General features: G+C 35.9%; 1 protein-coding gene across 2 annotated transcripts in view; it reads right to left on the reverse strand.

Moving 5' to 3' along the window:
• Window positions 1–12,622, reverse strand: part of LOC114505343 (constitutive coactivator of PPAR-gamma-like protein 2) — a 264,300-nt gene that overhangs the window by 150,237 nt on the left and 101,441 nt on the right. For both annotated transcript variants that reach the window (XM_036016503.1, XM_036016501.1), the window contains exons 11-12: window positions 7,967–8,031; window positions 4,415–4,562 (exon numbers count right to left, since the gene is read on the reverse strand). In XM_036016503.1, the coding sequence (XP_035872396.1) occupies window positions 4,415–4,562; window positions 7,967–8,031 (213 nt within the window). The remainder of the gene's footprint in view (window positions 1–4,414; window positions 4,563–7,966; window positions 8,032–12,622) is intronic.

The following is a 12,622-nucleotide window of genomic DNA, read 5'->3' on the forward strand; positions in this document are numbered from 1 at the left end:
GTAAAGTAGGAGGGATCACAATACCTGACACTAAACTATACTACAAGGCCACTGTCATCAAAACAGCCTGGTACTGGCATAAAAACAGGCACATGGACCAATGGAACAGAACAGAGAGCCCAGAAATAAACCCAAATCTCTATGGTCAATTAATATTTGACAAAGGAGGCAGCAACATAAAATGGAGTAAAAATAGCCTCTTCAACAAATGGTGTTGGGAGAACTGGACAACCACGTGCAAAAAAATGAAACTCAAGCACCAACTTACACCTTACAAAAATAAATTCAAGTGTATGAAAGACTTAAATATAAAACATGACACCATTAAAGTCCTAGAGGAGAACGTAGGTAGGAAAATCTCAGATATTTCACGCAGAAACTTTGTTACTGACGTGTCCCCTAGAGGAAGGGACATAAAGGAAAGAATAAACAAATGGGACCTCATCAAAATTAAAAGCTTCTACACAGCTAAAGAAAACAGTATCAAAATTAAAAGAGAACCAACTATATGGGAAAACATATTTGCCAATGATACCTCAGACAAGGGTTTAATCTCCAAAATATATAAAGAACTTACACGACTCCACTCTAAGAAGACAAGCAACCCAATTAAAAAATGGGCAAAGGACTTGAACAGACACGTCTCCAAGGAGGACATACAGAAAATCCAAAGACACATGAAATGATGTTCAATATTGCTAGCTATCAGAGAGATGCAAATTAAAACCACAATGAGATACCACTTCACACCAGTCAGAATGGCCATCATAAACAAAGCAACAAACAACAAGTGTTGGAGAGGTTGTGGAGAAAAGGGGTCCCTAGTGCCCTGTTGGTGGAACTGCAGACTGGTACAACCACTATGGAAAGCAGTATGGAACTTCCTCAGAAAACTAAAAATGGAGCTACCTTTTGACCCAGCAATTCCACTGCTGGAACTATATCCTAAGAACACTAAAACACCAATCCAAAAGAACCTATGCATCCCAATATTCATAGCAGCACAATTTATAATAGTTAGATGCTAGAAGCAACCTAGATGCTCATCATTAAATGAATGGATCAAAAAACTATGGTACATTTACACAATGTAATTCTATGCAGCAGAAAGAACGAAAGAGCTCCTAGCCTTTGCAACAGCTTGGATGGAGCTGGAAAGCATTATGCTAAGTGAAATAAGCCAGGCAGTGAAAGACAAATAACATATGATCTCACCTTTAACAGGAACCTAAACAACAAAACAAAGAAACAAGCAAAATATAACCTAAGACACTGAAATAGAGGACAGGCTGACAGGGACCACAGGGGAGAGAAGAGGGAATTTCAGGGGACAATGGGAAGGGTTTACAGGAACAAAGTTAAAGGACACGTGGACAAATACTAGGGGGAGGGTGGTAATGGGAGGGAAGAGGGGAGGGTTGGGTGGGGGGCCTGGATTGGGAGTAAAAGGGAGAAAACTGTACTTAAACAGTGATTAAAATAAAATTTGAAAAAAAGAAGAGAAGGAATGATTAAATCATTATATCTCTATAAAGGGACTATCCCGAGAAGCCATTTTAAGTATGTTATTAAAAAATTACTGACAGGACATCTGGCCAAGATGGAGACGTACTTAAGATAAACTGTACTTCCTCACACAACCAAAAGTGCAACGTATTTACAAACATAAAAAACCCAGAACTGATAGAAAATCGAACTATATAGAAGTTCAGCAACCAAGGAATTAAGGGAGAAACATTCATCCAGACCAGTAGGAGGGGAGGAGATGGGCCGCCGGACTGAGAGGACTCGCAGCAAGGCAGCGGATGGAGGACCGGGGCGGGCAAGGCGGCAGCTGGTGCACCCTTTAGGCGGAGGCTTCTGACCTTGTAGGTCCCATATTCGCATGCAGACAAACTTGGAGGAACAACTGGGGAGGAAGTTAGACTATACAACCCAGGATTCCACTGTGGGGAAATAAAGACTCTAAGCCTCTGACTGAAAACACCTGTGGGGGCTGAGGAGGCAGGAGAAACTCCCAGCTTCAAGGGAGAATTCCTTGGAGAGACCTACAAGGGCCTGGAACATACATAAACCCACCCACCAGAAGGGCAGAATTTGATTGTGGGTAGTAAGGGAAGTGACTAAAAACTGGTAGGGAGCGGAGAAAGCAGCACTGTTCCCTCTCAGACCCCTTCCCTACATACAGCTTCACAACACAGCAACATGGGTTGCCCCGCCCTGGTAAACACCTAAGGCTCTGTCCCTTACTACGTAACAAGCCCATTGAGAGAAAAAAAAGGTCCAAATGAAAGAACAAAGCTCCAGAAAAAATACAACTAAGTGACAAATAGATGGCCAACCTATCAGATGCCCAGTTTAAAACATGGGTAATCACAATGCTCACAGAACTGACTGAGCTTGGTGGCAAAAGGAAGGAACAAATGAAGGCTACCCAAAGTAAAGTAAAGCAAAATATGCAGAGAACCAAAAGTGACAGGAAGGAAACCAGGACTCAAATCAACGGTTTGAAGCATACAGAAGAAATAAACATTCAACCAGAACAGAATGAAGAAACAATTCAAAAAAAATTAGGAGATGCTTAGGAACCTCCAGGACATCTTTAAACGTTGTAACATCTGAATCATACGGGTGCTAGAAGGACATGAGGAAGAGCAACAAACTGAAAGCTTATTTTCAAAAATAATGAAGAAAACTTCCCCAATCTGGCAAAGTAAATAGACTTTCATGAAGTCCAAGAAGCTCAGAGAGACCCAAAGACGCTGGACCTAAGGAGGAACACATGAAGGCATATCATAATTACATTTCCAAAGATTAAAATTAAGGAGAAAATCTTAAAAGCAGCAAGAGAAAAGGAGATAGTTACCTACAAAGGAGTTCCCATAAAACTGTCAGCTGATTTCTCCCAAGAAGCCTTGCAGGCAAGAAGGGGCTGGAAAGAAGTATTGGAAGTCATGAAAGGCAAGGGCCTACATCCAAGATGATTCTATCCAACAAAGCTATCATATAGAATGGAAGGGCAGATAAAGTGCTTCCTAGATAAGGTCAAGTTAAAGGAGTCCATCATCACCAAGCCCTTATTATATGAAGTGTTAAAGGGACTTATCTAAGAAGGAGAAGATAAAAAATATGAACAGAAAAATAACAACAAACTCACAACTACCAACAACCAAACCTAGAAAACAAAACAAGCCCAGCAAACAACTAGAACAGGAACAGAATCATAGAAATGGAGATCACATGGAGGGTTATCAGGAGGCATGGGGTGGGAGAAAGAATGGGGGAAGAAGGTATGGGGAATAAGAAACATACATGGTAGGAACAAAATAGACAGGGGGAGGTTAAGAATAGTATAGGAAATGGAGAAACCAAAGAACTTATACGTATGACCCATCAATATGAACTAAAGGGGCGGAGGAGATGCAGGTGGGAGGGTGTGTGGAGGGCAGAGGAGAATAAAGGGGAGGAAATGGGACAAGTGTAATAGCATAATGAATAAAATGTGTTTTTTTAAAAAATTACTGACAAAGTAAAATATATGTAATACATTAATTTTTTAAAAGGCAGGATATAGACCTGCCTGGTGTGGCTCAGTGGACTGAGTGTTGTCCTGCATACCGAAGGGTCACTGGTTCAATTCCCATTTAGGGCACATGCCTGGCTTGTGGGCCAGGTCCCCAGTAGGGGGTATGGGAGAGGCAACCACACTTTGGTATTTGTCTCCCTCTCTTCCTTGTTTAAAGATAAATGTATAAAATCTTTTAAAAGAGAGAGCGATTTATTTCATTCTGAAAAAAAAAAAGGCAGCATATAAAATTATATATAAGGTTTAGCATTCATTTGAAACTTCTACTATATCGGTTAGATATGGAATTGAAAGTTGATCTTGACTCAGATCTGATTATGGCTCTGTAGTTCAATGACCTTAGGCAAATTACCTCTCTAATTCTCATTTTTAAAAGGAAGTATACTACGATCAATCGTATAAAGTTATTAAAAGATCAAATGATAATAATATAAAAAACAAGAACTTAAAATGATTAAATGGTAAAAACAACATGTAGGCTATCTAGCACAAAATAATTCAGTAAATTTTCACTATTACTAGTCCTCTCATCTTTATGTAGAATACTACACATAGGTACAAAATAACACATCAAACAAACTAAAACAGTAACAGGAACTATATCTGAGGGTACAAGTGATTTTTATTTTCTTCCTTATCTTTCCTAAGTTTAACAATTAATGCATAATATTCTTACCTGGAACAGTTTGTTAATAAAGGAAAAGTTAATTTTGAGTTTCACAATACTCTACTTCCCGAGTAACATTACCCCTCCCTAACCCCCACCTCCTGCCCCCCGCCCCCGCACAGATCTCTGCACACACTCTTAACCCATATTTACACACTGACCTGAAGAACAGTAAGCTGAAATTTAGTCCCTTTCTCTGGTCTAAGACAGGAAGCTCTTCTCTGTTTGATCCGATCTTGTTTGCCATTTCCACTTGGGTTGTCAGAGGCATTGGTGTTTTCCTTCACAGCTGCCATATCATGTTGCAAACTAGTAATTAAAAACACAAAAGCAACTTCTATTCAATTTCTCAGGGAACACATTATTCTGTGATTCTCAAAGCCCAATATTTAACCCAAATCAGTTAACATCTGAAATCTCTTCATGGCTACAATCATTTAATTATGATGACATAATTCTAAGAAAACTTCCCAAGTATAAAATCAGAATTTATGGAAAATAAATAAGTAGTAGCTTAGTTGGGTAGAGCATTGTCCTGATACTCCATGGTTAAGGGTTTGATAGGACACGTGTAAGAATCAACCACTGAATACATAAATAAGTAGAACAACAACTTGATATCTTTCATCTCTGTGTCCTTCAAACCAGTACATAAAAAAATTTTAAGTTATGATTTTATAACTGTGAATATACTTAAAGTCACTGAACTGTATACATTTAATGGGTGAATTTCATGGTATGTGAACTATATCACAATAAAGCTGTTTTATAAGTTATAAAACACTGAGATCATGTTGTATTTATTTGAGAAACATTTTCTCACAGTAGTGGAAGAGAAAGAAAAACACTAACAGTGACTGGCCTCTATGGAACCTTTTATCAGAGGACCCTCTTTATTAATTTTATCCTGTTTGTGTTTTCTTATTAATATGTTCAATTAAAACATCTAGAAATCAATTCTCACTCAAAATATACCTTTCTATGCAATGAACTAAATAGGGGACAGAAAGATGGGGTGTGAAACACAGTAATAGTGCAGGAGGGCAAAACAACAAATGGAAAAAATATGAAGAAAATATGGTGTATGTTATAGAATGAAATAGCTACTGATGAAAAAGAATGCAATCTTGGCATTTGCAACAGCATGGGTAGGCTTAGAGGGCAGTATGGTAAGGGAAATAAATGTGAACTAAGAAAGACAAGTACATATAATCTCACTTATATGCAGAATCTACGAACTAAAACAAAATCCAAGTTCAGATACAGAGAACAGATTATTGGTTGTCAGAAGTGGGGGCAGGAGTGGCGAGGGTCAGAGGCAGGCAAAATAGGTGAAAGGAGTAAAAAAGGTACAAACTTCCAGATATAAAATAAATAAGTAAATCATGATATAATGTGCAGCATGGAGAGTATAGTCAATAAAACTATGCTGCATATTTCAAAGTTGCTAAGAGAGAAGACCTTAAAAATTCTTATCACAAAGAAAAAATTATTTAACTATGTGAAATGATGGATGGATTTATTGTGGCAATCACTTCACAATATATACAATATCGAATCATTACACTGTATACTTGAAATATAAAGTTGAGTCAGTTATACCTCCTTATCAATCAATCAAATACACCAAAATTTTGCTTAAAAAATGAAAACACATGATGTGAAAAAGTTTCAACATGATTAATTCTAACTAGTTGTATTTTGCAGATTCAAATCAATGATTATGAAAGGGTTGATTAACTTTCCATTTATCCATGTCAAGAACACTTTTCAGTTGTTTTTTTTTTATACCTTTGAAGATGCTTCAATAAATATAAAATTTACAGTAAATACAATTGAAACAAATGCTAAGATCTATAAGTACCAAACAGATATTTTAAATTAATTTTTAGGTAAACTCCTCTTAAAACTACTCATAAAGTATCTGTATAAATATATATAAGAAAAAATACAAATAACTCCTAAATTTCTTTCTATTTTCACATAAAAAAACATTTTGTATAAACACAAGTGGTGGTAGAAGATGCAATTAATACTGCTTAGTTTTTTTAATACACAGAGAAATAGCAATAATAAATAACACCTTCAACAGTTAAAAGTGATATAATACTACTCAGTGAGGTTGTATCATTCATTCACATTGCAGATTTATCTTAAAACACTAATTAGTGTTTAGGACAAGGTGGTAGAAATTCAACTCTCCCTATTTCTCTCCTCAAAGTATAATTAAAAAATATGAAAATATGACAGTAGACAATCACAGGAGGGCACTGACGGGTGAAAAGATGAAGTAACACTTGCTAGGGAATCCCTAATAATTAAAGAAAAAGATAACAGCTTAGCAACTCCCAATTACCCACAACAGTGACAGAAGGCAGTCCAGAATCTGCACCCATAGGCCTAGGCAGTCCATGCTCAGTGGTTTCATTACCCTCAACCCTGCAGGAGAAAGTGGTTCAGGCCAGCCCTTGCCTCCCCCTGGTAACTGTGGTGTTAACCCCGGCAGTAGCATGTGACCAACTTAGAGAGCTATACTGAGGCAGCAAGCCTAGAATAGTGTTCTTCACCCCTTCCAAACAGAGGTGGAGCCCAAATATGCAAGGTGTTCTAAAGAAACCACAGTCATACAAGTACTCTAAAAACTAAATTCTCATTAGAACAGGGGGACTGCCAGATAAACCACAATATTTAAATAGGACCCAGAGTCTCCTAACACAGTATTCAAAAGGTCCAGGAGACAAATGAAAGTTCCTCGTCATACCAAAACCCAGGAAAATCACAATTTGAATGTGGAAATACAATCAATTGATGTCAACACCAGGATGAATCAGATATTGGAATTAACTGAAAGGGATTTTAAAGCAGCCATCATCAAAATGACTCAATAAGCAATTACAAATACTCTTGAAGCAAATGAAGCAAAACAAACAAACAAACAAACAAACAAAAAACTCATTAAAAATAGAAAATATTAGCCCTGGCTGGTGTAGCTCAGTGGACTGGATGCTGGCCTGTGAATCAAAGGCTCACCTGTTCAATTCCCAGTCAGGGCACATGCCTGAGTTGCAGTCTAGGTCCCCAGTGGGGGACACATGAGAGGCAACCACAGATTGATGTTTCTCTCCCTCTCTTACTCCCTCCCTTTCCCTCTCTAAAAATAAGCAAATAAAATCTTTTAAAAAATGAAAATAGAAGATATTAAAAAAGAAAAAAAATGGAAATTATAGAACTACAAGGAACAATAATTAAAAATAATTCAATGAATGGACATAATAGAATAACACAGGAAAGAGGAAAGGACTAGTGAACTTGAAAACAGAATAGGAATTACCCAATATGAATAACAGAAAAATATTAGTTTATAATTACCAAATAATAGCATAATTATACTTAAATCTAGTTATAATTTATTTGTTTAGATTAGGTGGAATTTTATTCTAAATTACAGTATTTTTTTCCTTCTTTAAATCCTTCTGAGCTTTTCTTAAAAACAGAATGTTATGATGAGAAAAAGAAATGATGAATAATTTCACAATCTATATGATCTTTATTAAAATAAAAAAGCAAAATAATACCTACTATTTTTATTGAACATACACATAAGTACAAAAATGAAACATCTTCTCTAATTAAGATACAATCAGCCCCAATTAATGCAAATACTTTCAACATACACTTACCATTTCCATGGTATAAAATTTGAAGATACTTACCTTCTAACTAAATCTGGTTTTAGAAGAGTTGCTTGCTGTTCAACTCCAACTGGTTGGGATATAGGCTGTAAATAATATAGAAATAAAACTTGTTACGATAACATGAAACTTCAAGCCAAAGACGGAATTGGGTATTATTTTGGGAAACGCACTTGTTACATATCATGTTTTGGTTACCTCACAAACCAAGCAGAACATCCACACTATCAAAAATCTCTTTAAATCTTATTAATTTTACTACCAAAGAAAAAGAAAACTAAATTGTAGCAATACTCATTAACATTTTTCATTAAGAAAAGAGAGCGTTTAGTTTTATATGATTTTGCTTGTGTTATTTTTTCAGCAGAGAACACTGACATTCAGCTTCCAGTCCTGGTTGTAAAATTACTCCTAAAGGAAGAGTTATTGCCATTATACAAATAGATAAATCAATGACACAAGCTTTAACATACTGTGTGGTCTCATCATTCTTCCTCTTTTTTTCCACAAAACTACTGCCAATTATCCCTTTGAAGTGTTAGTATTGGGAAGGTACAATACAGATTTCTAGGAGGAAAGTATAAGCCTCCTAAACAGGCAAATGCCAACAATTTTAAACATTTATATAATCCATCCTATGCATTACCACTGGAGATAGCAGAGTGATCTTAAAATGCAAATCTATCAGAAATGATTTCTTCCCTACCCAGTTTAAACCCCCTGTGATGGTTTGCCATTTTCTTTAAGGTTAAGTTCTTTCAGATGGCACATAAAAGTCCTCAGTGAACTAGTCTCTGCCTCATTCTGTAGCCCGTTCTCTGCTCAAAGCCACAATAAAGGAGCTGGAGTTTCCCATATACTGTGACTCTACTTATGCTCCTATTATCTCCCTGGATTACTACAACTCCTCCATAAGTCCTGTCCATTTAGCAAATATCTAGACAGAACTCCTATACAAAAAAAGCCTGTACTAAAGTGGGTTCCGGACACCAACAAAATCACCTTGGGTACTCTAAAAAACATATGCCTTAATTCATGTCTTGTTTTCTAAACTAAAGGGGATGAAGGTTTCTTAGACAAATGGTCGATTTTGGCCCTGGGACAAAGAAAGTACTAGATGAACCTAGATCACCTTGTTGTCCCAAAAAGTAAGGGAACTGCTCAAAGAATAATGGGAATGTATCAAAGGCAGACAGAAGCCAGATTGATGGGGTTCCAACTGCCCACAATTTCAGCATCAGAATAAATAATGATAGCAACACAATATAACCCATTCAATAAAATAAGAATACATGAAGTCATACTTATACAAATAAAGGAAAGGTCTTATGGTACAAGGCCAAGTAATAAATATAAGGACTGAAAAAGTTAGAAAATCATCAATGGATGATAAAACCAATGAGTAAATGGATGAGGAACAGGGTATTTACACAGTTTCAAAATATCTCCTCACAGATAACTTATTAATTGCAAAAGCAAAAAAAAAAACCAATCACTTTACAGCAGAACTTGGCAGGCCATACCTTAACCAAATAATCAAATTAAACCTCAGCAATATTGGGACAAATTGACACCACATGCCTCCTGATATGATAAAATATGCAAATAACACAAATTCCTTACATGTTATTCCTGATAAAAATGCATGATCTGAATTTGAACTTGAAGAACATTGTATAAAACAACTATCCTTTATTTTCCAAACATATCAATGCTATGAAAGACAAAGAAAGGCTGAGAAACTGTCCCAGATTAAAGGACATGAAATAGACAAACAACACAACTAAAGGAAATGCAATACAACTGCAAGAACATTACAAACTAAAGGGAATGATCTTTCAATTAGATCCTGGATTGGAGGGGTTGCCATTAAGGACATTATTTGGATAATTGGTAGAATTCTCATGTGAACAACAGGTTGAATAATAATATTTTACTCATGTTACTTTACAGATATTGTAAGTATGACAACTACCTAAACTTGGTCATTGTGTTGTACTAAGAAAATGTCCTTATTCTTATAGAAATATTTACATGTAAAAAGCATCCTGTTTGCAATTAGTTCTCCCATGCTTCAGAGGGAAAGCAATATATGGATGAATAATAAATGTATCAATTTATGGATGGATGGATGGATGGATGGACACACACCAATAGACAGATCACCATTCAGTAATGCCTTTTATCACGTCCATCTTCATTATTGCTGATCAAGGGATTCTGTATGATTTTTCTTTGTATTCTCAGTGCCTCTAAACACAGTGCCTAACACATTTTAGGCTTCCAATAAATGTTAGAGGGTACAAAGAAATAAGAAAACTGTGTCATAAAAAGACTGTGCCATAAAAATGTTTGTGACCCAGTATTACCAACTGCAGACATCAATTTGAAAGAAATACAAAGAAAAAAGGACATAGTATAAAGGTTCATTGTAAACGGCAGCTATGTTTCTGTTTTTGTGATATTCTGTACACAGAGAATATTAATCAGCCACAAAAAAAAATCTCACCATTTGTGACAGCATGGCTAAACCTAGAGGGTATTACACTCACTGAATTAAGTCAGTCAGAAAAAGACAAAAACCATGTGATTTCATTTATATGTAGAATCTAAAGAACAAAATATATGAATAAAATTGAAAGAGTAATACAGAGCAGACTTATGGTTGCCAGAGGAGAAGGAATCTGGTGGCTTGGGTAGAAGAGGCGCAGGGATTAAGAAGTACAGACTGGCCCTGGCTGGCATAGCTCAGTTCATTGAGCATGGGCTGCGAACCAAAGTGTCCCAGGTTCAATTCCCAGTCAGGGCACATGCCTGGATTCCAGGCCACGGCCCCCAGCAACCACACATTGATGTTTCTCCCCCACCCCTTTCCCTCTCTAAAAATAAAATAAATAAAATCTTTAAAAAAAAGAACTACAGACTGCTAGGTTAAAAAACAGTTATGGGGATGTAAAGCAAAGCATGGGGAATATAGTCAATACTATTGCAATGTCTATATATGGTAACAGATGGCTATGAGAAATATTGAGGGGAACACTATGCAAACTATATGACTGTCTAACCACTAAGCTGTACACTGGCAACCAATAAAAAATAAAATTGAAAGAAAAAAACTGATAGCAAGTTAGTTGTCCAGGAGTGGGGCAAGAGATAATTAATTATGAATACTTACTGTAGTGGGTGCTGGATTTTATTGAATGCTTTTTCTACATCTATTGACATGTTCATGTGACTTTTGTCTTTCATTTTCCTTATGTGATATACCACATTTGATTTGCAAATATTGTAACAACCTTGCACCCATGGGATAAACCCCACTTGATCACACTTCATGTTGTTTTAATGTATTGCAGGATCCAATCTAATAATATTTCATTAAGCATTTCAGTATCTATGTTCACCAGGGATATATTCCTATAATTTTCTTTCTTTGTTATATCTATGTGGTTTTTGAATTAGGATAATACTGGTGTCATAAAAAAGAGCTTGGAAGTCTTCCCTCCTCTTAATTTTTTTGGAATAGTTTCAAAAGGATAAGCATTACTTCTTTGAATGATTGGGAAAATTTCTCCATCAAGGCATCAGGTCCAGGACTTTGGTTTGCTGGGAGTTTTTTTTTTTTTTTTTTTTTAAATTACTGCTTTAATTTCATTAGTTATCGGTCTATTCAGGTTTTCTGATTCTTCCTGATTCAGTTTTGGAAGATTGTGTTTTTAGATATTTATCCATTTCTCTAAGGTCGTCCAATTTCTTGCTATATCCTTGTTCACAATATTTTCTTACAATCCTTTGTATTTCTGTGATATCAGTTGTTATTACCCTTCTTTCATTTCTAATTTTGAGTACCCTTTTTTTCTTCGAGTGTGGTTAAATGTTTGTCAATCTTATTTACCTTTTCAAATAAATAGCTCCTAATTTCATTTATCTTTTTAAAAGTTAGCACAAATTGTTTATGCTACTGCACTTCTCTGAACTTTTCCCAGTCAGCCTACCTCTAATGAGCCCACCCCCCAGATAATCCCCAAATCATTCTCCATGTCTTTGAGTCATGTACATATGTTCTTCCATTATTCCCTTCACCTTCCTTCATCCAATCTCCATCTCCCCTTTGGGCTGCAACAGCTGCCAGTCTCTTCAATGTAACTATGCCTGTTTCTATTTTGTCCATTAGTTTACCATTTATTTTATTCATTACATTCCACATATAAAAGGGATACATGGTATTTCTTGTCTTTCACTAAATGGTTTATTTCACTTAGCATGATAATCCCTCAGTCCATTGATCTTTTCAACAATTTTGCCCTACCTGTTATTTCCTCTTTGATCTTGATTATGTCCTTTCTTCTCCTTAATCTGGGCTTCATTAGTTGTTTCCTAGTTCTTTTAGGGATAGGGTTAGATCATTTGACATTTCTCTTGCTTCTTGAGGTAGGTCAATAGTGCTATTAACTTTCCTATTACCACTACATGCACTGTGTCCCATATAATTTGGCTTCTTGTGTGTTAAATTTCATTTGTTTCCAGGTAATGTTCGTTTCCTTGATCTCATTTATAATCTATTTATTATTTCATAACATGTTATTTAGCTTCCATGTATTGAATATTTTTGCATTTCTTCATTGATGTTGATTTCAATTTTTATGCCATTGTGATCTGAGAAAATGCTTCATCTGA

The sequence above is a fragment of the Phyllostomus discolor genome, chromosome X (genome assembly GCF_004126475.2).
Source record: "Phyllostomus discolor isolate MPI-MPIP mPhyDis1 chromosome X, mPhyDis1.pri.v3, whole genome shotgun sequence".
In the NCBI taxonomy this organism is placed as follows: Eukaryota; Metazoa; Chordata; class Mammalia; order Chiroptera; family Phyllostomidae; genus Phyllostomus; species Phyllostomus discolor.